Raw genomic sequence first — 26,211 nt, forward strand, 5'->3', positions numbered from 1 at the left:
CATCAGTTTCTGATTTTACAGGTGGAAAGTTGAGGAGAATCTTCCAGAGTATTTAGATTTCTGAACATGATGTGATCTACACAGGATAGAACAGCTACAAACATCCATTCATCCATTCTCTATACACCGCTTCATCCTCACAAGGGTCATGGGGGGTGCTGGAGCCTATCCCAGCTGACTCTGGTGAAGGCAGGGGACACCCTGGACAGGTCACCAGTCTGTCACAGGGCTACATATACAGACACACAATCACACTCACATTCACACCAACGGGCAATTTAGAGTAACCAATTAACCTCAGCATGTTTTTGGACTGTGGGAGGAAGCCGGAGTACCCGGAGAAAACCCACGCATGCACAGGGAGAACATGCAAACTCCATGCAGAAAGATCCCAGGACCAGGCCGGGATTTGAACCGGGGATCTTCTTGCTGTAAGGCCAAAGTGCTAACCACTACTCCACTGTGCAGCCCACAGCTACAATCATGTAAATCCAGAAATCACAGATAAAAACAAAACTAAATTACAGTAAAAGATCTAATTAGCTCGGCAGGAGAAACAACTGATACAACAAAATCCAAATCTGCTAAAAACTGAACAAGTAAACAGAATTTTTGGTTGAGGAAGATCAATAATAACAATAATATAGTTTGGTTTCTAAATTAAGTCAAAGCTACAGGTCAGTTTTTATGTTGGGCTGCTTTAACTTGTGAAACTTAAAAAGAAAGAAAAAAGCATTCCAAGTTGTGGATGTTATATTTGTAACATGTATTTATGTAACACAAATTATCTCCTCCATGTACATTTTATCATACAACTGCTCAGGAAACACGCTAGCTCAGCATCACAATCTGAAAAGGCTTTTCTTGGCGTGAGGATTTAATGCAACATATTCTGGAATTTAGGACACTGAGGTAAAAGGGCATTCCTCTCAAAAATAGTTTGGAACTTTACAGCTTCATGTACAGGAATGTTCTGTTTTGGTCTTTAAATCTGGGGCTTTACAGGGTCATGTGGACTTTAGGAAGCGCGTTAGAACGTCTCCTGGGATTCTGCAAAGCTCACGATGAAGGACTAAAGGGCAGAGAGGCGACTACGGACTATCTCTACTACAGGACGGCTTCACGTGTGCAGTAGAACCTCCTATCTAGGTTTGGATAAAAATAAAGTATGCACTGTAATGTACACACGCTTCAGGTGCACTTTATGATGAGTTTCAGTCACTATTTGGATGTTACTCTCCAGAGATGACAGGGTGACGGTCCTCTTTAGCAGACAGTCTAATAAAAAGGCGAGGAAACATGAAATATTTTCAGGAACACGTTGGACCGGGAGGTTTCAGACGTCTAGCCGTCGATGTCCCAGCTGAAGAGGTGATGCTTCACCAGCATGTCCTGCACTCCTTCTTTAAGAGGTTTCTGCTCCTTCTCCTGGGAAACAAATGAAACGCAGAAAGCTTTTACTTAAGGGCAAAAATCAATAACACATTACAGAAAGAGGCTCCACTGCACGGCTTCAACCTGCTGGCCTTCTGACACCCATCAGTCATCGAAAGGAGGGACTACGTTTGACATCTGGAGTCCAGCCAGAGGTGACATTCTGAAACTAATGACTCCGATGCATATTTTGCAGAGGTGAGTGTCACAGGACTCCTCACAGGACACAAAAATGAAACCAGATCACAAGGGCTGGACCCGAATATCCCGAATATTCGTTCGCTACAGCACTATCCGGATATTAATTTGGTATCCGAATATTCGCCCCACCCCCCGTCGGACGTTACCGGGAGAATATGCCGCGTTACTGTCTTCCCTCCGCCTTCGGCCCACATCGGCACTTATCGGCTCATCTCATCATGTGATCACAAACACATACACATATGTCTATAATGTATACACATATGTCTATGTGATCACCCCCTCCTCCCCCCAGACGAAAATATTCGGAGCTCGTGTCTTCTCTGCGCCTTCGGATCACTTCGGCTCGTCCCGCCGTGTTCTTCGGCTCATTTCGGCTCATCCATTCGTGTTTGTAAACACCACCCGAATGGCCGGGTGGCTGCTGACTCTGACGTCACGCTTCACTTCGTTGCATAAACACAAGACAAGATGCCGAAGACCTCTGCCGAAGACAAAACGAAGGCAACGAAGGTCGGTTTACACTGGGTTCAATCTGTCATCAGGAAATGTTGGCCAGAACTTTCTAAAAATGAAAAAGGATCCGAATTTTCGGGCCGTTTGCGTCACAAGCCACCGGCGCCGCCACTACCGCACCTCCGCCACCCCGCCGTGCCGCGCCGGGGTGGCGGGGCAGGGTGGAAATGTGTGAAATGTTAGTCTGAATCCCAGACCTTATATGTAGAAAGAATGACGATCTACCTGATCTGGTTTCACATCTACCACCAATCAAAAATGAATGTGCAATCACAGCACTACGCTGGGCTCTGCAGGGTTAAAGGCATCAACAGCAGATTTTCTCAGGAAGAAGCAGCTACAGGGAATTAAACCATCACATCAACATTTCCTCTAATAAACATCTACAGGACGAGTAAGACCAAGCAGCAGGAAGCAGTGACATTCTAGAGTTTTAACTTGCTTTGCTTTGTGTAATATGGTACCAAACTACTCCTACTGACAAATGTTTCCTAGAGATCCCAACTAAAGAGGTGATGCTGAACCAGCACATCCATAACTTCTGCTTTCTCTATAGGAGATTTCTGAAATGGCACAATGTCAGTAAGTCTCTCTCCTGAATACTAACATTATAATTTATATGTTAGTAAGACTTCTCCTCCTGGTCTCACCTCCTTCTTGTCAGGTAGCTCACAATCCTGGGAGAGACTGAAGGCAAACTTTGATAGAACCCTGGGAAGACAACAGAAACGGGGTTATTCTCTGATCATGGGTCCTGCGTCCATGCCGGTTTATTTTTTGTTCTTTATAATCTGTGTTATTACCTGAGCTCACACTTGATCTGCACCCATCCAGGACTACGGAGGAAGGACCAGGGGTGATACCATTTCTCTACAGCAGCCATGCTGGAGCACAGGACCTCCAACCACAGGTGCAGCACCTGTTCACTGGAGAGGCAGAATGTCAGGAAACAAACGTGTTTATTCAGAATCTACGCTCTAACCAAACTGAACTGTCGGATAACTGGAAGAAAAGAAAACTTACTTGAGTCCAACGCAGACCAGAGATCTGAACTTGACGTCCATCTGAGCGTGGGCCGAGTCGTGGCTCATGTTGACAGACTGCACCGCCTGGGAAGAGCCAGCAGAGGGCGCTCAAGGGTTTAGCACTTAGTTTCATTGCTTCAGGCTCAACAGACAGTTAGCAGGCTGTACTTCTGACTGGAGGTTGGGGAAAAAAGCTCAAAACTAACATAATATTGTAGCTCTGGTCACACTGCATTTAAGAAGCAAAAACGTGGTTTTTAGGAGGAACAGCGAGGAGTGGCGGCTTTGGTAGATCACTGATTATTTAATATTTGTAGATTATTTTTTGTTCTATTTTGCTGGTAAATATGTATATAAGTAAGTGTGGGAGTGAGATGCTCAGATGGAGAAGGAGTAGGAGGAAATAAGCTCCTGCTTCATCCTGTTCCTTATCGGATATGTTGGGTTATTTTTAAATTTGTTTTGTTTGTTTGTTTTGCTGTGTTTATTTTTGATTGTTGTTGTTTTGGATATTCTGACATGTTTTTATGGCTTTGTGGTACAAATCAATAAAAAAGGAATCCAAACGCAGCATGACATTTTTAATGAAGGCTTTTTTTTGTGTTGAAACGACAGATTTGGTTTAAAAGTTTCAGTTTATCTGCATCTGTCAGCACCTTTCCACAAAACTCTCCTGGCAGAGCTCCTGATGGACTGTTTAGACTGAGATCTGTGTCTGATTTAGGAGCACAGATGGAAACGTTCATGCCGTTATAAAACAAGCAAAAAGTAAATTCATTTAGAACTATTTAGATTTTGCTTGCATTTTGATGGAATCATTCTAAGTTCTATGTGAACTGAAACTTTATTTTTTTTTTTTTACAAACAAGTTGACTAAATGTACTTACTCTGTACAGCAGCTCCTCTGGTGTCAGAACTTTACCATCTTCATCTAACCTGGTTTAAACCAAACACAACGAGCTGTTACTTATAATAGCGGAAATCTGGGATGGATGGATGGATGGATGGATGGATGGATGGATGGATGGATGGATGGATGGATGGATGGATGGATGGATGGATGGATGGATGGATGGATGGATGGATGGATGGATGGATGGATGGATGGATGGATGGATGGATGGATGGATGGATGGATGGATGGATGGATGGATGGATGGATGGATGGATGGATGGATGGATGGATGGATGGATGGATGGATGGATGGATGGATGGTATTATCCCATGAGGGACATTTGTCTTGGGCAAAGTGCTGCAGTCCACATCAACATTAAAAAGACAATCATCATAAAACAACAGTAGCAGGAGAACAGCATTAAGAAGAACACCGGCATGTAGGAAATGCATTCCTGTTAAGCAACACAAGAAAAGCTGTAAGTGCAGGTCTATCAGTCCTGCAAAGCCAGAAGCAGGTACCATAGTTAGAGCTGTGCACTATGTCCTGGCTGTTCAGTAGAATGAAGGAGAATAAAAATGGTTACTGTTAGCCTGACACACTCTGCAGCGTCTACCAGAAGGTAACAGCTCATACTCTGAAAAAAGAGTGAGAGAAGGATCAGACAGTACTCTGTCAAACCGAGCACCGTCTTCTCAAAGATCATCTGAAGGGATGGAGAGTCCTTCTTGCCAATTACCTCCATGGCTGTTTTTTTCCATTTTAGCTTTAAGCTGGACAGAGAGTCCCAAACCAAGCTGCCACACCACATCTCAGTAAAGTGAGTCTGTGACCTGGAGAACATATGACATGTGTGTCTGAGTTTCACCTGTAGGTTTTACACAGCACCAGTCTGGAGTAGACCGAGTTAAAATCCCTCTCTACCTCCCTGCTGGCTGCCTGAAAGAAAAGCAGGAAGAATGATGAGTTCCTCGGCTGAAACTGTGTGAAATATGTCACCGTGAAGGTTTGTAACGAGCTCTGCTACCTCCTCGATGAACAGCCACGGGTGACAGGGACCTCCCAGGATGGACGGCTTCTTCAGGCCGTGCTGAAAGATGGCCTTCAGAGTGGGACACAGAGTCCCTCTGGCCAGATCTGTCACTGCCTCCGTCACAGAGTCGTCTCCTGCTAGAGAGTACTGAGGACAGACAGGAATCCTGGTTACTGTTGAATTAATACTAGACTGTCAGATACTGTAGGAAACATCTGTTGTCAGTCTGTCCACACCTCTTTGCTTCTTTCATCTAGAATCTCCACAAACTTTGCTGGAAACCAACCTGTTGCAAAGATCCACAGAAAACACACTTGTGAGACAAATTATAAAGAGAAAATCAAACCAAACAGCAGCGACTGAAGCACACACCTCTGAGGCCGTTGAGCTCACCGACCCAGCAGTGTTCATCTTTCTGTGAGATGATCTGAGGAGAAAGATCCAAAATGAGTTCAGGTGATGTGTGCCGTACGATGAGAAGTGTTCTGAGACTCACAGTGATGATGTCGTTCTTTCTGAAGCCCAGTTCGTCGTCATCGTGACGCTCAAAGTCCAGCAAAGCCTTCGCACGTCTCCGTCGGTTTCGAGACACCACCAGAAAGTTCTCGTGATCTCGCTGGTGGCTCTCCATGGAGTAGTCTGGAGTTAAATCCTAAAGTTCATGTATAGTTCATGTTAAAGTTCATGTTAGGTATTATCTTTCTTTAACACATCATGAAAAACCTGAAAAATAAGTTCAGTTTCATCCACATTCATCCTCAGTTCATCATTTCCACATTACAACTTCCAGATCACAGAGTGTCTACAAAGCAACACAACATTTAGTCATCTGGAACTGAACCACGGAGGATTTACTTTATGATCAAAACGACAAAAGTCAGACATAAAAAGACAAAACGCAACAACGAGATAAAATATTACAAAAACAAGACACAAAACAGCAAAAGCAAGAAACAAAATGACAAAACATTAGACAAAAATGGCCCAATGACACAAACAAGAAAAAAAAAAGACAAAACGACAAACAAACAAGCAAGGCAAGAAAAATGAAAAAAACGATACACAAAACAACAAATAAAGCTAAACACAAAATGACAAGTCAAAAAACACAAGCGAGACAAAAAGAAACAAAATGACAAAAATATGAGACACACAACAAAAGTTAGACAAAAAATAAAGACAAAAAAACAACAAAAACAAGATTAAATATCACAAAAACAAGACACAAAACAACAAAGAACAATCCAGTATGTTACTTTCTGATCCAAACAACTTGTCATGGTCTAGAAATGATTTTAAATTTATAGTTTTACTAATTTACAATCTGCAGTTAATGTCTTCTCTGGAATTTTTACACTTTGAGGACCGGATTGGACCCTCTGGAGGACCACTTTTGGACCACGGACCACATGTTTGACACCCTTGATATACAGTGATTCCAGTAATTTAAAGACTGAACTATTTGGGCTGATATATGAGCAGATGAGCGTACTTCCTCTTCATGCTGCTCTTATTTTTTAGCTGAGTCATGGTTGACATTAAACGCTGCAGTGAACTCACGGTGCTGGAGTGTCGAGGGTCCAGACAGTGGAAATGCTCTGCAGTACGAGCTATCGCTTCTCTCAGGGCGGCCACCAGCTCCGTCTGCTTAATGTTCTTTGATTTCAGGGCTTCTGCCTCGTCCTCCCCAAACAGCAGGGAGCTCAGGGTGGACTTCCTGCGCAGGGACTGTCTCCTCACCACCTGGAGATGCAAACACAGGATGAATGCTTTAATAAAACACGTACTAATCTGTCCAAACCTGGCGACTCCAGGCTGCCTTACTTCATATTTCAGCTCATTAACTTTGCCAGGACTACAGCCACTGACCTTGTTGAGGTTAGTGTTGAGTGTTGCGTTGTTCCCATTGTTGAGTTGCGCCTGTTCATTTAGAATATAGGCGAGATGTTTGTGTCGGTGAGCCTCCAGAGTGTCCTGCGATAGCGTTCCTGCTAGCCTCATAGCCTCGCCAAGAACTGCAGGTCCGTCTTTCAGCTGGCTTGGCAGGTCCGACAGAGTGTTGAAAATGGATGCAGAGTTTTCCGACGATACGAGCTCCTCCTCCTGGAGTCAAGAAGCACATTTCATTAAGAAGAACCATCGATGAAGAGCTGGTGTGGGAACCGTTTCTACATTATTAGCTCATCATCTAAAAAATCTAGCAGGTGAATACGAGCACTGAGTGACTCTGAAGCATCTCAGCAAACTGCGGATGGCATCAGAGTCAGTCCAGGACATTTTACATCCCACCCATCAGATTTCTAATAATCCATGCAGAAAATAATAAAACATGCGGTAGCTGTGTAAATGTTCTTGTCCTGAGACCAAATCTAAAAAAAACAGGAGAAAAGAATGTTTGAAAATACTTTTAAAATACCAAATAAGTCTGGAGTTCCCCTAAAATGTCATTTTCCTCTTGTTCCAACCCTGATGGCCAAACTGAATCTCTAATAAAACAGTTCAAATCACATTTAAATCTTTCTTGGTTTTATTTTTTTCATTGAAGTCTCTTAATTGTGGGAACGTTTCTATAATCAACATATTTTAAATAATAATTATTATACATGGAACATGTCCCACAACATGTTAGCAGAACCTGTTGATGTTTTTGTCATTTTGTGTCTCATTTATGTCTTGTTTTTTCTTTTTCTGTCATTTTGTGTCTTGTTTTATTAGCAGTAACAGCTAGCTAAATATCTAGCTTCTACTGCTGAGAAAAAGATCACATTAGCATGAATTAGCAACCCTGTTACTGTGATTAGAGTAGGGTTAGCAAACAGCACAGAAAACATGGAATAAAAATGCTACCATTGATGTGGAAGCTGAGCCAATCAATACCTATTATTGATGAATATGGAGCAGAAAACTGGAGAAAAGAAGGTTTATTTTTCAAACATTTTGAGGCCCAGATGTCCTCCAGTTCTAGAATGAGCCATAAGCCTGTTAAGATTCAGATAAAAAAGGTGCTGGAGTGCAACTACCTTAATCTTGAGCATGCCCAGTGTGATCTGGAAGAGCACCAGAGAGCCTTGATAGAAGAGCAGATCCCAGATCCTGAGGAGCAGACGAATGTCCACCACGCTGGCGAATGATGTGAGGAACCAGTGCAGGGTGATCAGCGACAGCTCTGGATGTATGACAAGGAGGCTGTTAGATACTGTAAACAACATACAGCTCATACTAGCTGGGTATGACGCTCAGTTTCATCTTTCATATTAAAACAGAACAGTGATTTCTGCCCACCATCATTACCTATGTCGTGCTCCTGCAGGAGGCGGTCCAGTGCTGGCAGATACTGAACTATCAGCTGACGGAGAACCCTCTGATCTGTCTGGACGCCCAGCAGAGTGGAGGAGAAGTAGGACGGAGGCAGCAGGTCTTCGATGAGGGCGCACATCATCCACAGAGCATCCTCCTCCTCCAGGAAGAGCAGCAGGCAGGAAACCACCTGATCCAGGCAGAGATGTGGGGAAGAGGAAATGAAAACGGGAGCAGTGGAGACGGAAAAGTAAAAACAAGGATACCATAAAACACGAAGAGGATGTGATGAAGACGTTACAACAAACAAACAACTGCAGGAATGCGTGACGTCACTCACCATGCCTGTGCCCTGACAGTAGCCGATGTCTGGGTAGAGCCATGCCAGGCCCCTCAGGACACGCCTCAGTCTGGGAACTCCAACACTGGACAGATTACTGAAACACGCATTGGTCGGCATCGTCCGTAACAAGTCCTTCTCTATCTGAGGGACAGAGGTGACAAATACATCATGATATGGAAATTAGGTGGAGGAAGTAGAGGGAAAAAAAATAAAATCACAAAAATACAACATAAGGACCCTGTTAGCTTCAGTCTAATCTCTAAAGGTGGGTTTTGGCTTGACTTTACAGCAGATACTGTGTGAGCTGGAGCCTTCCCTAATCCTTTCTGAAGACGTTAACATACGGGACTGTTTGTACCTTAACAGCTTTCAGACTGTTTGTGTGCACAGATGGCTGGGGGTTCTACCTGTTTAGCTGTGGTGGTGTCATCATTAGAGCTGTTCTTGATGATTTCTCTGTAGGAGATCTCAGAGGTCCTTTTCTTCTGCAGCGCTCCAGACAGACGCATCCACAGCTAAAAGAGAGAGCACCATTAGAACAGAGAGAAATCAGCTGCATCTCATTCATCCATTCATTCGTCTTCACCACAAAAACATAGCCGTGTCCCACATGTAGACAATGCCAGAAGCAGGTCTCCACGGCTGTGAAGATGTTCCTACCTGTGGCCTCATGCTGTGAGGGATTCCACCCAGCACCAGGGACCGCAGGCGCTCAGAGCGTGGGAGGACGGGGTCGATGAGCTCCCAGGTCAGGTCGCCCACCGTGTGGTTGTGGGTGAACTCCAGGTGGGCCTGCCAGCGCAGTCGCTGCTGAGGATCTTCACGCTGAGGTGAGCCCTCGATGCCCAGACAGGACTTAGGCTCTTCACCGTCTGAGAGAAGACGACAGATGTGGCATTAGCAGCGTTTGTCCTCTGTGCAAACACAATGTTTACCCTGGGTAGAAGAATTAATGAAGATGTAGCAGAATCATTCCAGAACTGGAGGACATTCTATGTCCCACCAATCAAATATCTAATAATCCATGTAGAAAATAATAATAATTAAAAAAAAGGTTGTATTTTATATAGCGCTTTTATCCAAAGCACTTTACATGATACGTCACATTCACCCATTCACACACTGATGGCGGAAGCTGCCATGTAAGGCACTAACCACGACCCATCAGGAGCAATTAGGGGTTAGGTGTCTTACTCAGGGACACCTCGACATGAGCACGACGGGCCGAGGATCAAACCAGCAACCTTACAGTTACAAGACGACCACTCTACCCACTGAGCCATGCCGCTCATGAAGAACATGCAGTAGTTGTGTAAATATTCTTGTCCTGAGACCAAATCTTAAAAAAAAAAAAAAAAACTTGGAGAAAAGAATGTTTGAAAATATTTTTAAAAGCACCAAATAAGTCTGGAGTTCCTCTAAATGTCATTTTTCTCTTGTCCCACCTCCCCTGATGACCAAACTGGATCTCTCATAAAACAGTTCAAATCTAATTTAAATCTCCTTTTTTAAGTTTTATTTTTTTCCAATGATTGTGGGAATATTTTTTGGATCAACATAATATTTTAAATAAAAATTATTAAAAATGGAACGTGTGCCACGACATGTTAGCAGAACCTGTAGATGTTTTTTTGTTGTTTTGCGTCTTGCTTTTGTCTTTTCTGTTTAGTTTCTGTCATTTTCTGTCTTGTTTTTGTCATTTCCATCCTCCAACAGTGTTCCTAAAGAATGTGCAGAGCAAAGCTATGTCCTCTCTTCTATTTTCCATCTTTTCATCCATTGTCAGCCTTGATTGAATGTCTCTCTCTACCTCATATTATCAGGATCAGACTCATTCTTTGGACTGTTTTCCATCAGTCAGTTTGTCCTCTTGGTCAGCAGTAACAGCTAGCTAAATATCTAGCTTCTACTGCTGAGAAAAAGATCACATTAGCATGGATTAGCAACCCTGTTACTGTGATTAGAGTAGGGTTAGCAAACAGCACAGAAAACATGGAATAAAAATGCTACCATTGATGTGGAAGCTGAGACAATCAATACCTATTATTGATGAATATGGAGCAGAAAACTGGAAAAGAGAAGGCTTATTTTTCAAACATTTTTACGCCCAAATGTCCTCCAGGTCTGGAATGATCCTAATACTTAAATGTTGCAGTTTTAGTGGGAGAGAAATACAGCAGTAAAGAGGAACATTATTTCAGAAAGTGAAAACACAACAAGGAAGTTGTTAAATGACAAAACCAGAACCAAAATTCCCCTGATTGAAGGCGTACACTCTACTTGTTATCTGAATGCTGGCGCAAAAAACAAAAGGCGACATTAAAGCTGTGGACAATTAGATGAATGTCGAAAATAAGCTGCTGCCAGAGAGAACATTGGGTGATTTAATTACAGCGACCTGCCGTACAGAAAGGCTGGAAAACAAAAACAAACGCTAATGCTTCAACTGATGTCAACATGAAAAAACAGTGATCAGTGTGTTCCCCGATAAACGGCTGACTTTTATTGACAGATTCAGAATTTGGACCAGTTAAAGAAACTAAATAAAATGGGGTGAAGTCTGTGTGTGAACTAAATACCCTCGGTGTCGATTCTGAAGCCAAACTCGTCGTACTGAAGTTCAGGCTGTTCTGAGTCTTTCTGTAAAGACAAAAAAAAGAAACATGTAAAATCTAATTACTCTGAAAATCTACAGTGAAACATGAAAACATGAACACTGCTGTGGTGTTTTTGTTTTTCTCTATAGTCCATTTTGCTGTGCAGAGTTTTGTCATACTGTGTTCTATTTATTTATCATCATTTATTTTCTTCATGGCAATAAAAAAATTAAATTCTCACTTGATGGTACTTTGCCAGAATGTCCTGAGGCCACATGCTTGGAGTGAGAGCAGAGAACGGCCCACCGGGGGCTGGCGTGTAGGTACCTAACACAAAAAAAAAGGTGTTAAAAACAGGAAAACAGCAACACAGAAAGACCTCTTAGCTAATCTGTACCTGACATTGTGTTGGAATGAATGTGTTCAGTGTGGAGAGACGGCGGCCACTCTGGATGAAGCAGGTCAGCTGATGGTCACGCTGGAGGAAGAAACAAACAGAGGAATGTAATTTAATTTGTAGATCATTGAACAGCAAGTAGACAAGCATGTTTGTCAGTAAACATCAAGGCATAGCATCACTCTTTAGATAAAAGATGATTTATTAGATTATCTGATTAGTTTGTGTTAAAAACATGCTGCAGCAGCAGATTAACAGCAAATCTTTAACCTGTATTGATTTAACCCTACAGAGCTCAGTGTAGTACTGTGACTGCTTATTCATGTCTGATTGGTGGTAGATGTGAAACCAGATCAGATCCATCATTCTTTCTATCAGACGAACATTTCACACATTCACCAGGTCTCTGAGCTTTTTGGTTGCAGTGCTGGTTTGTAAAAACACAGAAAAGAAACCTTTATAAACCAGAACACGGGATGTTGAGCAGCTTACTCACTAATCTGAAGGATACAGCTATACCATTTCTATATTTTAAAAGATATGTGAAAAAAAGTCACAGTTTTTTGGGGTTTATTGCACTTTTAAGCAAGTTATTGTAGTAGTTAAGACATAAGTCAATAAATATTATTAACATTTGGGATATAAGGGTTATATTGATGTAAAGCAAATTAAAATACTCCAACAAAAAAAATGGCAGTACAGGATGTAGAAATGTACGAGTATGTCCTGGTGCACTATGATAGGTCTTAAAGGGTTAACGTTATTATCCATCTGCCTATTCTAACCTCTAAAAACGATTCTTCAAATATTTCACCAGGCTCATTCCGTATGAAATCAACCAATTTTAAGAAAACTTCCCACCCGACCCTCTCAGATTTTGCTAAGTTTTTACATTTAGTACATTATATATGATGGGAAAATCCAAAATGTGAATGCTTTATTGTCATTAGTTTCAAAGTTATGGGTATTTGAAGTAGGTAGGGGGTACCCTATTATTGCAGCCAAAATTAAGACTTGAAATTTTCGACCATTTTCAGACTTCTATAACTTCTGAACAACAAAAGATAGAGATCTGAAATTTTCAGAATCATTTCACAGTGACCTATAGTCCTCAGAAATGTGAAAATATTTACTTTATATTTATAATTGCATGTTACAGAGAATGACAAAGTTGCGATTTTATCCATCACGAACTTCTAAACGGCTACATTTGGCCACCCATTACACACAAACTAATCATCATATCCATTAGAGATTTTATGTGGTATCATTTGGCTATCTAAGGATTGGATCTGTATAAAATGAAAGTGCTATGTATGTAATGCATGAAATATGAACAGCTAAAAATCAAAAATATCTGTCCGACCTTCAGATTCAAAGGTCAGTATCAGCATGTGGGATAGGTGGTATCAAAATAAAAGACATCATGTGAAATTACAGGAATTTCCCTAAATTTTGACACCAAGCACAACTTGCTTCTATAAACCCTTCTATGTTTAATGTTCAAACTAAATTTATTTAGTTTTTGATATTTTTGATTTTGAAACTAATGACAAAGCATTCACATTTTGAATTTTCCCATCATATACAATGTACTAAATGTATGTAAAAACTTAGCAAAATCTGAGAGGGTCAGGTGGGTCCACTGGTTGAAATGATATGGAATGACCCAGCAGTACCTTCTAAATGAAGAAACCAAAAGTCCAACAAACTGAGCAACACGGCAAAACTCCTTCTTCTAGCAGACTCCGTTACTAAAAGTACAGAGGGAAAGATCTGAGATAAAGGACATTCCTGTGTCTCTTTTCATGGCCATGTGACTGCCTTCCTCACCAGAGGCTGTTTGTCTTTTTTCACTTTGTGTGTTGCTCTATTTTTACAGTCTAGTCACTACTCACATTTTCTTTTAGTGAAATACTTTTCCATTATGTGAATTTAATCTTATTTTTTGCAGACGCTTTCATACATTAGAGCTTCTCCTAGAATTTACCAATTCCATTCATTAAAACAGTAAATAACAGTAGCTAAGTGAAATAATGATTCATAAAATGGCCCAGCCTCCTACAATCATCTCGTTATGACTAAAGAGCAGCCTCTCCAGGTCCCTTATGATGTTATGGACTTTTACAAACATGCTAACAGGTTCACGTTGTCTTCTAAGATGCTCCAGTTGTCATGAGCTGATAATCATTCTAATCAGTGTCTATTAGGTCTGCTCATTAGAGCCAGATCATGCAGAAACAGGTTCTCTACGTGTAGCTAAAAAGACTTCACTTCCTTGAAAATGTCCAGCAGCTCTACCCGATATCTGAAAAACATAAGAAATTAGCAAGGTGTCTTCCAAGGAAATCCCTCGAGAAGGAAAGCAGGTAAAAGCGTTCACCCTCACGAAGCTCATCAGACATTTGAAGGTTAGTCACATAAAGGATGATTTTCAAAGCTAGAAACACTTCGGAAGGGAAAGAGGGAACGCTGGGCCACTCAGGCGCTGCTCGCTCAAGTGTTTATTAGCTTCTTGCTCGTGGTCAGCGGTCTCCTAGAAATGCAGAGAAAACCTGAGGGCTGATGGACTTGAAACAATATTTTGGGTATAAGCCTGTTTGATGCAGTTTTTAAACCGTCTACAGGTGGACTGAACAGGGCTTATTGGCTTGTTGTCGTCTCAGTAAAATTTAGTGTTTTAGTTGGTAAAGTTTGCACATTTAGCTTCATTCTTTTTTATTTCTTCTTGTGAAATATTACTCCAAAGTAGTGTATATTTGTTAATCTTTGTACCGTTCCCAATAATGAAGCATAAGCGGTTATGTTTAAGTCGTGTCTCCAACAGAGCCAGTAAAACCTGCTGTACATGATGCCTGCCAATAAATAAACCACTGACAAAACGATAAAAACTTCCTCATCTCTTGATTTTAATACTTTACAATGTCGTCAAGATTAGCTAAAAGAATAATTCTACATAGAAAACCAAAAAATGATCAGAGTACCCTTACTTTGTTCCATCAGTGGTCCTCTGTTTGCAACAGAAGAACCCGACTCATTTTCATTTTACACAAATTCAACAAGGCCTAATAGCTTAATAGGCCCATCCAAAAAACTGAACATGTCCTGCATATTAAACAGAACTGGACGATATGTGACAGAAGACAGCTGACTATGCAGGCTATGGAGAATTATCACATGAGAAACCATCAGAGACGAAACCACAGACATGACAGCTTAAACGCTGGGTCAGACGTAAAATATACAAGGTGTGGCTATTAAATACTGAGGCTACGGTTATGTTAGTCAAACCACAAGGTGGGAAAGTAAAACAAAACTTGCTCAGATTAAATACTATTTCATCACAGCCTCATTACTTTATAACCATGTCTCATTGATCCTGAATTGCAGCCTCTGAAACTGTCTAATTGCATCATTTCACATTAAAGTCATTTAATTGTTCAGCCCGACTATATTAAAGCTCCAAGTCTGAGCCAAAGAACACACATCTAAAACGAGCACAACAAAGGTACTGACACTCACCGAGCAACAAGCTCACTATTAAAACGTGTTAGAGGTCCCACTATAGAGGGAAATATACACCATCTGTCCATAAAAAAAGTCACCATTTGGATTTAACTAAATAAACAGGTAAGATCCTTCCATTGGATAATCACTGCACTGATGAATCTGTAACAACTTATCTAACCCTAGCTGATGCAGTGAGGAGCTTCTCATTTCTTCAACAACCATGCTGGAAGACATATCCTGTGGCCATGGAAAGGATGTTCATCTGTCTCAGAAGGGTCAAATTATTGGACTGCATCAAGCAAAGAAAACAACCATTAAAACCTGAAGGATAGAGGAGAACCATCATTTTCCAGGAATTAACTCTTAGATGATCGTAGGAAACCACCAGCAGAACTCACGGCTGTTTAATAGTGAAAGGAAGAACATTTCCACATGAAGGGAACTCAAAGGATCGGGACTAAACAGCTGGAGCTCGAAGAAAACCACTGATCAGTGAGAATGATCAGAAAAAAAGCTTCAGTTTGATGTGGAGCTTAAAGATTGGACTCTGGAACAACAGGAGAAGGTCATGTGGTCTGATGAGTCCAGATTTACCCTGTTCCAGAGTGATGGGGGCAGTAGTTTAGGTTTGCTTTCGGTCCTGACTTTGTGCTGGTTTTAGACCTCTTCAGGACTGGTTTCAGACTGGATTTTGACTGGTTCTGAACATTTTTGGACTGGTTTAGGTCCTGGTTTAAGACTTTTTGAGGACTGGTTTCAGACTTTTTTTCTTTCTTTTTTTTTTTTTTTTAAATCAACCCCAAGAACACCAAACCTACCACCAAGCCTGGTGGTGGCAGTATCATGCTCTGTGGAACTGGAGCTTTACACAAAGTAAACGGAATGATGAAGAAGGATCACCTCCACTTCTTCAGGAAAACCTAAAACCATCAGCAGAAGGTTGATTTTGGACACAACTGGATGTTTCAACAAGACAATGAGCCCAAACACACATCAGAAGTGGTAAAGAAATGGTTCCATCAGGCTGGAATGAAGGTTCTAGAGTGGTCTCCCCAAAGTGCTGACTTAGACCCATCAAAAACCTGAAAAACCAAGTCAGAAAGACCACAAATGCAGTGGAATTGGTGCCGTTCATTTGTTGTATTTCTGAGTCAGTTAAATTGATAGTATAATGATACTGCCACCTCCATGCCTGATGGTAGGTATAGTGTCCAGAAGAGTTGAAGATAAACCAGCAGATGGGGGCATCAGGGAAAGAAGAGAGGCGGATGAAGTGATGCCCTCATCATGGCTAGTGGGGGTCAGGATTATGATCTGGGGTTGGTCAGGTTCAGCAACGTTATGTTCCCAAAGGATGAGGTCAGCTGATACCTGAAGACACTGAAGGACCAGGTCTTTCCATCAGTGGAGTTTTTGGACATGTTCCAAGATGACGATGCCAGGATTCATGGAGTCACACTGAGAATGAGTGGATCAGGAAGCATGAGATGATTGTCCTCCACAGAGTCCAGACCTCAGAACCACTGAAGATCTTTGGGATGTTCTGGAGAAGATTTTGGTCCGACTCTCCCATCATCAATACAAGATCTTGGTAGAAAATTAATGCGTCTCTGCACAAATGTGTGTCATTCTCAGAGCTGAAGGTGGTCCAATAAAATATTAGAGTGTGCAACTTTTTTTTTTGGACTGCGAGTACAGCATTTGGAATACAAGCACCAGTAAACCACACACAAACACACACCAGTAGACGCAACAATCTAACAACCATAACCTGCAAAAGAGGCTCACTAGCATGCAAACACGCTGCCAAGATGATTCATTCTAGCAGCAGGCTTGCAGCATCTGAAGAGGGATTTAAGACTTAAGAGAGATGAGAAATCAATTTGAGGTCTGGAGGATGGCCAAGTGCTTTCAGGGCAGCTGTGTGTGTAGCTCTGGGGAGTGCTGGGATTTTAGAGGTACTCCCCGACAAGAACATTAACAGTTTAATCACCTGCCAAGAAAACCAACAGCACAGAACGCAGAAAGCCGCCTGCAAACTGTTACACAAACTGATAGTGGAACAGCGAAAGGGAACCGAGACCAATTCACCGCAGAAGATCTGACATTTTACACACCGAAATAACAAGAATAAAAACTGTTTCTCAATTTGAATCCTTATTTTCACAGTCAATTCAGCACAGGTTTGTTATTGCAGAGCAAATATGACATCTTTAGGTGTGTATAATCGGACTGCAAATAGCTGGTTGTCCTTTAATATTGTAGTTTAAGCTACCCACAGACAGATTTATATTGGTTAGAACAAGGACAATCAATATTTTCTGCAGACATAAGACTACCACAGACATAGCAGTGGGTGTATGTATGAGAATATCACCTGCAGCACGTTTCATGTACTGCAAGCTTGACATTGAACACATTATTTACTACAAATTCCACTTTTCTACACTTACAGTAACCAAAAAAGGTCTTTTCAATTCTATATAATAATATCAACATGCTGTGACACCTTCAAAAAACCAGATTAGCAAATTTAAATTAGTGCAGAAATCTAATTTTGCCATGAAGCAATCCGTTTCGTTCATTTACAGCATTCCACACGCCAACCAAACAAAAACACTGAAGGGACACCAGCAGACAGACACACTCCTATGATTTTACAGCATGTGCTAGCTATTACACCCAACACGATCAGGGCAGCCAACATAAAACATGAGCAGTAGTGGGACAGAAAGCATCATTTAACTGTAAATAAAGACCTGATGTTTGCTGGAACGTCTTTAACGTCACAGCAGTCACTAAACTAATAACACTGAGGTGCCTGTAAAAACTTCCATTCATCACAGTTAACTGCCTGAAAGCACATGTGATAACATTAAGGCAATTTAAGGACTTGTGACTTATCAGAAGACTTGGACTCTGTTCTTCTCTCTAAACCAGGAGTGATAAAAGTCATTCTAGTTCAGGGGAAAATGCAGAAGAATTTGATCTCAAGTGCACAAAGTATTTAGTCACAGGTATCTGGAACTGAATGATACAGTATTTTACTTTATGATCAAAACGGCAAAAAAGACGAAACATAAGAAAAAAAAGGCAAAATATTACAAAACCGAGACACAAAATGACAAAAAACAGACAGACGACATGAAACAAAGCAAAAGAGACAAAAAAATTACAGAAATGACACAAACGAGACCAAAGATGATGAAAGCGAGAAACAAAATGACAAAAACAAATGACAAAATATCACAAAAATTACAAAGAAAACGACAAAAATGAGACCAACGACACAAAACAAAACAAGAGACAAAAAAGATACAAAAAGTCAAGCAAAAACAATAAAAACTACATAAAATATTACAAAACTGAGACGCATAATGACAAAAACGAGACACAAAATGACAGAAAATGAGACAAATCACACAAAAATTAAACAAAAAAGATTACAACGTGATGAAAAAATGACAACTGAAAAAAATTAGACGAAAAATTAGAGAAATGACACACGAGACCAAAAATGACAAACAAAATGACAAAAACATAAACAAATGACAAAAATCTGACAAAAAAGACAAAACATTACAAAAAATGAGACACGAAACGACAAAAAAAATGAAGACAAAAAATTGCAGTGACAAAAAAAGATACAAAACGTCAGACAAAAAACAAAAACAAGACAAAATATTACAAACCCGAGAAGCAAAATGACAAAAACGAGACACAAAATGACAGAAAATAAGACAAATGATGTGAAACAAAACAAAAAAATAGACAAAAAAATTGCAAAGCAATGAAAAAAGTCACAACCAACAAAAATGAGACAAAAATACACAGATGACAAGACCAAAAATGACTGAAGCGAGAATAAAAATGACAAAAAGTAGATAAACACAAGCGAGATAAAATAAAAACAGAACACAAACGGTGCTCAAAACCATGAATAAGGCGAAACCCAAATTGACATAAAGACAGAAAGCACAAGCAAGGCAAAAGGAAACACAAAACAACAAAAACGAGAAACAAAACAACAGAAACATGAGAAAACGGTAAGTCAGACAAAAATAAGACACGATTACAAAAACGACACACAAAACAAAGTGACCAAAAAAATGGACATACAACAAAAACTAGACAAGAAGTGACAAAAGCAAGAAGCAAAAAAGTAGACAAAAGCAAGCAAGACAAAAAACACACAAAATGACACAACTGATGCTCAAAAAATGAATAAAGCAAAAATAAAAAACACAAGCAAGACAAAAAGGAAACACAAAATGACAAAAACAAAAGAAACGATAGGTCAGACAAAAGTAAGACAAAATATTACAAAAACGACACACAGAATGACACAAACGAAGCTCAAAAATGACTAAAAAACAAAAATGACAAAAATAAGAAAAAAACACAAGGCAAAGTAACAAAACAACAAAAACGAGAAACAAAACGACAAACGATAAGTTAGACACAAATAAGAGATATTACAAAAACAGCAGACAAAACAAGAGGCAAATGGCACGAAACAAGACAAGAAAAGAGAAAAATTAGACAAAAAGTTACAAAGCAACAAAAAATTGACAAACGACAAAAACTAGACAAAAAGTGACAAAAGCAAAAAACAAAACAAAACTAAGACAAAAAACACAAGTGAGACAAAAAGGAAACACAAAACAACAAAAACATGACACAAACGACAAGTCACACCAAAAAAGACAAAAAAACCCAACAAAAACAAGACAAACATGTTATAAAAATGAGACGCAAAACGACAAAAGAACAATCTAATATTTTACTTTCTGATCCAAACAACTTGTCATGGTCTAGAAATTATTTTAAATTTATAGTTTTACTAATTTACAATCTGCAGTTAATGTCTTCTCTGGAATTTTTACACATTGAGGGCCGGATTGGACCCTCTGGAGGGCCGGTTTAGGCCCGCGGACCGCATGTTTGACAACCTAAACAGAAGAACATCTTTCCCCTTGTTGAGGAGTGGCTGTGCTGACTTGTGTTTGCGCACACCGGTCAACACCCTGCTGCAAGAATAGCAGTGTGTTACATCCTGTGTGCACAGCGACTGTTCCTTTCACAACAGCACTGTGATTAAATTTTATTTCTACTGTGATAAAACAGTTTTTGGTCATCCTGCCAGCGTGCTCACCCACCCCATGCTACCCATCACACCTCCTCCAGTTGTTCCTCGCAGAAACCACAACACTGGTGACTCATGCTCCCCCACACTGCCATGTATGTCAGACCAGTACCGCCAAGTTAAAACTGGCTGCATGATGATAGACGGTCCGTCGGCCTCGTTGGCAGACGTTCCGGCTTCCTCACACGGCCACGCGTCAAATCTCACAGTCTCAATTACACACAGAGGCATGTGTCAGTGCGATGAACAGGAATGACACTTTGTCAGGAGCAGGGGAAGATGGAGATGCTGGGAAAACCCTCTAAATGAGCTGGTTTCCATCCTACAGGAGCTTCATAACAGCATACAGCACTTGATCATTGCACTTTGAAGCTGACTACAGTATTAAAGCTGTATTCAATAAGCCATAGATAGATAGATAGATAGTTAGTTTAACCACTTGGGCAAATTCAAGGTATGCAGTAGCTTGCACATGTTACATTTAATGAAAATAAAGGAAATTATGGTGCAGAAGAATACACAAATCAGCTGGTAGAAGAAATAAGGTGCAAAACAGCATTAAAAAGTCAAAATTCAGCATAAAATAGAAATAATAATAACCATTTAGGAGTAGTGCTTGGGTTATTGCTTTATGACTGAACAGAAGGGCTATACTCAGACATACACATAGCAACAAGTGACTTCCCTGTATTTATTATTAGTGGTTAAAGACCATGTAGCGTTGCAGTGTGTGTTTATTTGTAGTATAACTATAGTTTAATAGACGCTGCGGCATTTATTTGCTTTATAAGCGTCATTTGACCCACAAAGGCATGCTAAACAGCTAACTTGTGACCCAAACGTGATATAAACGATAAAATATTGGGTTTTATTTTACTGAAATGTGCATTTAAAGGATAGTGAAAAAATTTAAATTAACGTTACGTCAAGTCCACAGTTGACGTCTGGGCGATAAAATAAGACCTATTTTTATCACTTCTTCTGCTAAATTTATATTTACTAACGAATGCTGCTGGCTAGATGAAATGTGCAGGCCGACAGATGATAAAAGTCCAACAAACCGTCCGTGGATTCACTCTGTCAGCTGGTAGCCTCCGTGCTACATGTAGCTTCAAGCTAACAGCTCCTGCTAGCTTCACTTACCGCGACATAGTTCCATGGGAAAGCACAGGGTTATGGTTCGTTCTGGAGCTGACAGCCGTGGATAGAAACGGGGAATAAAACACACCATATGCTACGCCATCTTTCGCCTCGTATTTATGATTTCCTCTACGCTGTGCACCTGCTACTGGCGACGTGTAACTCCGCGGTGTTCTTGCGCCCGTTACGACTTTTCCACTGGTCCATCCCGAGAAGTAGTCCCAGATCCCGGAACTAGACCTCTCGGCGCCGTGTATCCCTCCGCAGAGGAGTCGGTGACGCAGGCAGACGACGTCACCTCCATTCATTCGTTCATTTTTTTTTTTTTAATTTGTCCCATTCAGAAAGCAGCCAGTCACGATTCTTCATCATATGTACTGAAATCAGACGCTTCATCAGCAGCAGCTGCTTCTGGGAGTCAGTGTTGATGGTTTAAGCGCATTTATTAACAGAATGACAGGTTTTATTTACTCACAACCCCTAGTTAAACTGCAGGTAGCAAACTGTTTATTATGACAAAACTGATGTGTTTCTCTTTAAGCATGTGATTTTCAAAATTTATTGCTCCAATACAAAAGGAAGCTTTTATTCTTCTTCTTCTTCTTCTTCTTTTGTTATTGTTACTATTATTAGGCTAATGATTATATTCATTATATTTCTTGTCAGTAACATACACAGTTCTCTGTTTTTTGGCTTTATTTATTTATTTAATTATTTATTTAGTATTGCTGTTGTCATTAATATCGGTAGGCTCATGATTGTAATAATAGTGCATTAATATTAACAGTCTTGCCAGTAACATACAGTTTGTTTTTTGTTGTTTGTTTATATTATGTTTTTGGATTTTTTTTGGCAAAGCTGGTGTTTCTTACTTTTAATATGATCTTCAATATTTCATTGAAAGTTATTGTAATTATTTTAACTTGATACTTCCGTAAACAAATAAATAAAATACTCATATTCATATTATTATTGTTATTGGTAGGCCGTTAGTATTAATAATAGTGTATTAATATCACTTATCTTGTTCATAATTGTTTCTTAGCATCTTGTTTTTTATGACAAACTTACTGTGTATCAATATTTTTTTATTTTTTTAAGCTTGAGCAAACATGCTGCAATACATCAATATATATCTGTATTGATTGCTGTATTCTATAGTGATTAATAACAGTTTATTATAACTAATAGTCTTCTTTTATACTGGTGTGTAGCATTTTAATATGATTTAACAAACGATCACTGGATCATAGCATATAACTAAAAGTTTTTTCACTGTACATACAGTATGTTCTTTACTGTGAACAGACACGCACTCTATTATTATTATGATTATTATTAGTAGTAGTAGTAGCAGTAGTAGTAGTAGTAGTATTAGTAGTATTAATAGGCCATTCGTATTAATAATTGTGTATTAATGCTAATAGTATTTCAAATGAATGAAGGTCAGGTTGCAACAGTTTATTTGTTCCTGATGATGAGGTGGATGGATGGTTTATTCTAGACATAACGGAGACAACAAACACATAAATACTAAATAAATAGACGTACAGGTTCTCTGTTTGTTCTCTGATTGTTCTCTGATTGTTCTCTGTATGTTTTCTGTTCTCTGATTGTTCTCTGATTGTTCTCTGATTGTTCTCTGTTTGTTCTCTGATTGTTCTCTGATGTTTTCTGTATGTTCTCTGTTCTCTGATTGTTCTCTGATTGTTCTCTGATTGTTCTCTGATTGTTCTCTGTTTGTTCTCTGATTGTTCTCTGATTGTTCTCTGTATGTTTTCTGTATGTTCTCTGTTCTCTGATTGTTCTCTGATTGTTCTCTGATTGTTCTCTGTTTCTTCTCTGTTTTCTGTATGTTTTCTGTATGTTCTCTGTTCTCTGATTGTTCTCTGATTGTTCTCTGATTGTTCTCTGTTTGTTCTCTGATTGTTCTCTGATTGTTCTCTGTTTCTTCTCTGTTTTCTGTATGTTTTCTGTATGTTCTCTGATTGTTCTCTGATTGTTCTCTGTTTTCTGTATGTTCTCTGTATGTTCTCTGTTTCTTCTCTGTATGTTCTCTGTTTGTTGTGGAGAGAAGGGCTTATTAAATGTTTTGTACTTTCCTGGGTGTGTCCAGCAGGATGACAGATGACTACCAGAAAGTTCTGAGTGGTGATTTTAGTTCAGGTGAGCTGCTGAAAGTGTTTTATTTATACTCCTTTACACTAGATAGTGTGCTAATTACCTCTAAGTTATGTAAACTACCGTAATAAATATTAAATGACCATAGACCTTCTAGTTGTTTCACAGCTGATTGATTTCTCATCAGTTTTTACCTGATTGCTCCACCAGATGTCTCTGTTTTTAATACTCTGTTTGCATCATCTTTTAATCAGTCAGTTCTTAACTCCATCACTCTGCTCCTGTTCTCCTCGAAGTTGTATTTAATCCATTTAATTCCCTATTTGGAATATTCACATTCTTCATTTCTGCTTAGAATTTTTATTTTACATAGAGATTTTGTTTACAGTTTTTAAATAAATATCGACATGTGTGAAGTCAATTATTATTTTTATTTACCTGCAAACCAAAGTGTGGAAGTATCTTTGTGTTTCTTAAGGAATTATAGTCGGGCGCTAATAATATTTATTCATTTTTTTCTGTTTATTTTTCATTTCTTTATGTGTCCCTGTCCTTGTTTATTCATTCATTTCACAACATAAATTCCAATTATGCAAACTTTTAATTAATCTGTTGGGCCCTCTTAGTGTCAGCAACAAATAGGAATAAAAATATTCATGTAACTAAATGTTGTTTTAATGAACTTTTGCTTCTGTTTTGTCATTCGTCCATTTTTTATTCCACTTATCTGTGGCATAAAAATAAATCTGAAAGTCTGAAAGTCCTAAACTAATGCCTTCTTCAGATTTATTTATCGTTTAACTTTATTCTTTTATTATTTGCAATTTATACATTACTATTGTTGTTAAACTTACTGGAAATGATTCTGATTGGTTGTCATATTAACTGTTTCAGGTTTTGTTTTCCACCTTTTCTTTCGTTGATAAACAGGTGTCAGGTTCTGGTAATTTTGCTGATAGTTTCTAATATTTATTCTGTTTTATTTTACATTGACTAAGCTTTTATTTCATAACCTGAGTGTTCCTTTGAGGGTTTTTTTTTTTAACTCTGGAAGTTCTGGATCTATATACTTATGAAATTAAACAGAATATTAAGCAAATTTTAAATAAAAAATAAGAGAAACTAAATATTCCTGTGATGATCTTAATGTGACAGGATCTATTGAAACCTATCCTCACTGATGGATCTTTACATAGGCGTCAGTTTAGGGGGGACGGTGGGGATGTGTCCACCCCACTTTTTGTCAGGGGTCATTTTGTCTCCAACACATTCAAATTCTTCACATGTAAGCCGTTGTAAACCCAGTTATTTTCAGCAGTATAGAAAATTCCAACGCTCCTGAATGCACCGTCCGCACTCCGCAGAGAGTCGCACAGACACGCAGCACACCTTCCTGAGGTTAAAAAAAACGTGTAGATGCTAAATTTGCGCCTGTGCCAAGTGGAAGCTCCAACCAGAGGCGTGCAGGGGCAAAATTTCGGCCCGGGAGAATAAGTATTATAGCGGCCCACAGACCCCTCTACCTGCATGTACCGATAGCTTGACAGGTTGAGCCTCTGCCCTTAGTGCGGTGGTTATGAGTTCAGTCTCAGTTTGTGGCATTTTGCCGCCGTTCTTCGACATTTTCTCAAAGTGCTGTCTTACCAACGACACGGAAGCATATGAGAAAAGCAGGCATGCTGCACCAATGTTAAACTTTGATCTCAAGTAGAGGGTCACAAGATATCGTCCCACGGGCTGCAGTTGGCCCGAGAGTTTGAGACCCATGATTTAAAGCATTATTATTATTATTATTACCTCCGCCAGGAGGTTATGTAATCACCGGAGTTTGTTTTTACCTCCGCCAGGAGGTTATGTTTGTCTGTCTGTCCGTCTGTGTGTGTGTGTGTGTGTGTGTGTGTGTCTGTCTGTCTGTCTGTTAACAGCATAACTCAAAAAGTCATGGACGGATTTTCACCAAATTTTTACAGGATGTCCGGAAGAGCACGAGTAAGAATCGATTAGATTTTGGAGGTGATCTGAATCACCGTCTGGATCCAGGAATTTTTTGAAGGTCGAAGGACAATTGAGAAATGGCTGCCAGGTGGCCAGGTGGCCGCAAGGCCGCCGCCGGCCGCCTGATCTTAATGTTTGCCCTTTTAAACATCTTTATAATTAAAGTCATGTGCTGAATGTATTTCTTTGCTGTTGTGAAGCACCTTGAATCGCCTTGTGGGTGAATTGTGTTCTACAAATAAATTGCTTTTCCTTTATTTGTCATTGTGCAAATCTATTCGCGTGCAACAGAAAAGTGCATCAGTCAGAGGTATAAATGAAAGAAAACTGTTTCTAAACTAACTGTAAAAAGATTATTTTAAAAGAGAAGGACCATTTCTGAATCTGCACATTTTTTGGCAGTCAAAAAATATTAAGATCCAAGGGCGTCAGTTTGTTTTTAAAAGTGGGGGGGATGGAGACCACAGCCATTGTCAGATGGAAATGCACACCCTGGGTGGCGTGCTGGGTAATCGGGAACACCGGGGATATCCCCGGTGGGCCGCTTTATTGTTGGGCCG

The 26,211-nt window shown here is 39.8% G+C and overlaps 1 protein-coding gene across 2 annotated transcripts; it reads right to left on the bottom strand.

Moving 5' to 3' along the window:
• Positions 1–735: 735 nt before the first annotated feature.
• Positions 736–21,742, bottom strand: sgsm3 (small G protein signaling modulator 3). 2 transcript variants are annotated; one of them, XM_022214822.2, is made up of 21 exons: positions 21,539–21,742; positions 11,740–11,820; positions 11,584–11,669; positions 11,325–11,385; positions 9,406–9,617; positions 9,153–9,260; positions 8,743–8,886; positions 8,397–8,592; positions 8,126–8,271; positions 6,975–7,208; positions 6,666–6,848; positions 5,602–5,757; positions 5,478–5,532; positions 5,342–5,391; positions 5,100–5,252; positions 4,941–5,011; positions 4,064–4,112; positions 3,175–3,260; positions 2,955–3,077; positions 2,802–2,862; positions 736–1,428 (listed from the first exon to the last, which is right to left on the bottom strand). In XM_022214822.2, exons 2-21 carry the CDS (start codon positions 11,744–11,746, stop codon positions 1,345–1,347), a joined length of 2,265 nt encoding a protein of 754 aa, XP_022070514.1. In that variant the 5' UTR covers positions 11,747–11,820; positions 21,539–21,742; the 3' UTR covers positions 736–1,344. The 2 variants fall into 2 exon arrangements, with proteins under 2 accessions (XP_022070514.1, XP_051796837.1); XM_051940877.1 differs by having other exon boundaries at positions 8,388–8,592.
• Positions 21,743–26,211: the final 4,469 nt, after the last annotated feature.

Source organism: Acanthochromis polyacanthus, chromosome 21, assembly GCF_021347895.1.
Source record: "Acanthochromis polyacanthus isolate Apoly-LR-REF ecotype Palm Island chromosome 21, KAUST_Apoly_ChrSc, whole genome shotgun sequence".
NCBI classification, from domain to species: domain Eukaryota; kingdom Metazoa; phylum Chordata; class Actinopteri; family Pomacentridae; genus Acanthochromis; species Acanthochromis polyacanthus.

Coding starts and splice junctions, on each gene's coding strand:
- sgsm3 (XM_051940877.1), bottom strand. Junction 8,593..8,742: donor ACTGTCAGGGCACAGGCATG/GTGAGTGACGTC, acceptor TGCCTGGATCAG/GTGGTTTCCTGCCTGCTGCT. Junction 3,078..3,174: donor CTGGTCTGCGTTGGACTCAA/GTAAGTTTTCTT, acceptor CTGCCTCTCCAG/TGAACAGGTGCTGCACCTGT.